At 66.1% G+C, this 2,492-nt stretch overlaps 1 protein-coding gene across 1 annotated transcript in view; it reads right to left on the minus strand.

Annotated features, from left to right (window-relative positions):
* EMH_0017220 (uncharacterized protein) overlaps positions 1-2,492 on the minus strand; it is a gene marked incomplete at both ends in the record, with an annotated part of 10,949 nt that overhangs the window by 1,267 nt on the left and 7,190 nt on the right. The window contains one exon of the mRNA XM_013500844.1: positions 1,060-2,490. Within this exon, the coding sequence (XP_013356298.1) occupies positions 1,060-2,490 (1,431 nt within the window). The remainder of the gene's footprint in view (positions 1-1,059; positions 2,491-2,492) is intronic.

The raw sequence follows: 2,492 nt of genomic DNA on the forward strand, positions 1-2,492 counted from the left end.
CGCTGCTGCTGCTGCTGCTGCTGGTGCTGCTGCTGGGATGCATGGGTACCTGAGTGCTGCAGAGGGGGCCCCCCGGCATCCCCACAAAGGAGGGCCTCGCGAGGCTAGGAGACCTTCGCAGGGGGGCCCCCACAAGCCTACAGCCAGTAGTAGTCAGCAGGGGGCCCCCCGCTACACTGGGGGCCCCAAACAAAAGGGGGCCCCCATGGGGGGCCCCCTGGGGGCCCCTCAATGTCTCTGTCAATGCCTCCCTGCAGTACCTGGTGGGCCTGTACGTTGGGGTTACGCTGTACCCTCTGTTGCAGCTGTCAGGTGAGGGGCCCCCAAGGGGGCCCCCCCTAACACTGAGAGGAGATCTGCCTCTAGGGGCCCCTGGGGGCCCCCCGCTGTGCAGTGCAGAAGCCGCTTGGGGCCCCGGGGCCCCTAGAGGGAACGAGGGGGGGGGGCCCCCGGGGGCCCCCAAGGCTGGGTTTGAACCCCCAGCACTGCCTCGGTCTGCTTCACGGGGGGTTGTGGGGTGTACAGACACTGCAGCGACAGAACAAACTGGGGGGCCCCCAGCAGGGTACAGTACCCTGCATGGGGGGAATGCCAGGGGGGGCCCCCCTCGAGGGGTGAGGGCCCCCTGGGGCGTCAGGGGGCCCCTAAAGCCTGCCGAAGGTCCACGAAGCGAACCGCGTGGAGTTGCTGCTGCTGCTGCTGCTGCTGCTGCTGTTGTTGCTGCTGCAGCTGAAGAAATATGAGGTGTCTGTTGGGGGGCCCCCCCCCAAGGAGTTGCTGCCCATGAGGGGGGCCCCCCTTGAACCTGGGGGCCCCCCCGAAGGGTCACAAGGCCGAAGGGGGCCCCACTAACATGAGGCTGCTGCAGGGGCCCCCAACCTGCAGCAGCAGCAGCTGCTGCTGGTGCTGCATGCATATCCCCAGCCAAGAAGGGCCCAAGGGGGGCCCCATATGGGGGGCCCCCCCAGGGCCCCCAGCTCCCCCTCATCGGTGTAAGGGGTGTTGCATGCATGGGGGCCCCCGCCGCTGCTGCAGCAGCACCGCCAGACGAAATCATACCCTCTTGTAGGGGGGCCCCCATGGGGCCCCTGGGGGCCCCCAGTGGCTCCCCCGTCGGTGTCTGTATCATCTGCCGTAGATGTGTGCGTGTTAGTTGAATAGGGGGGGGCCCCTTTGTGCCAGGGGGGACCCCAAGGGGGGCCCCCTGAGGGGCCCCCAGGGGGGCCCCTTGGGGGCGCGAGACCCTTAAGGGGGCCGATAAGGGGGCCCCTGATCCAGCAGGCAACACAGACTGGGGAGAGGGTACGGGGGCCCCCATCATTTCTGCTGCTTTTGCTGCTGCTTTTGTTGTTGCTGCTGCTGAGCGCGGAGATAGTGCTGCTGCTAGGGCTATTGCTGCTGCTGCTGCTGATCTAGGGGTGGCAGGCGCTGCTGCTGCTGCTGCTGCTGCTGCTGCTGTTGCTGCTGCTGTTGCTGCTGCTGCAGAGCCCGGTGCTGCTGCGTCCAGTGCAGCAGCAGCAACAGCAGCAGCAGACCTCGGCGTCCTTCCTCCTGAGGCAGCAACGGGAGATCTCCCAGGGGTTGCTGCAGCTTCCTTTGCTGCTGCTGCTGCTGCTGCTGCAGCATCAGCCTGCATCTGTCTGCTGCTAGCGGCGGGTGTGGGGCCCGGGGGGCCCCCAGGGGCCCCTACACTTGCAGCACCTTCCTGGGGGGCCCCCAGAGTAAGGGGCTGCCTGCTCTGCGGTTGTTCTTGTTGCTGTTGCTGCTGCTGCTGTTGCTGTTGCTGTTGCTGTTGTTGCTGCTGCTGCTGCATTTGCTGCTGTGGCTGCTGCTGTTGTCGTTGCTGCTGCTGTGATTGCTGCTGCTGCCGCTCTTGCTGTTGCTGCTGCTGCTGCCGTTGCTGCTGTGGTTGCCGCTGCTGCCACTGTTGCTGTTGCTGTTGCTGCTGCTGCTGCTGCTGCTGCTGCTCCGATGCCCGGGTCCCATCATCGTTTCTGCGTGGCGGTTGTGTGGGGGCCCCTATCTTCTCTCCCTCTCTGGTGTTGATTGTGAGTGGAGGGGGCCCCCAAGGCCCCCCAGGGTTTGTATCTTTTGGGGGCCCCCTGGGTGTGGGGGCCCCCCTGGGTGTGGGGGGCCCCCAGGGTGTGGGGGGCCCCCTGGGTGTGGGGGGCCCCCTGATAGAGAGACGGCTGATGGAGAGGGTACGAATTCGCTGGCTCTGTATTTTGCTGCGGTCGAGGACGAGCTGTACAGACACCCCGCATATGGGGCGTTGGTGGGTTGCTGCGTAGCTCATCTGCTGCTGCTGCTGCTGCTGCTGCTGCTGCTGCTGTTGCTGCTGTTGCTGCTGCTGCGGCAGGGGTCTGACCAGCAAGGTTATGTGGTACTCCCCGCTGCTGCAAGGAGGGGTTATGAGGAGAGGGCTGCTCCTTGAGTGCAGCAGCAACTGCTGCTGCCTGCTCCCGCTGCTGCTGCTGCTGCTGCTGCTGCTG

Source organism: Eimeria mitis, genomic scaffold (genome assembly GCF_000499745.2).
Source record: "Eimeria mitis Houghton genomic scaffold, Emh_scaff594, whole genome shotgun sequence".
NCBI classification, from domain to species: domain Eukaryota; phylum Apicomplexa; class Conoidasida; order Eucoccidiorida; family Eimeriidae; genus Eimeria; species Eimeria mitis.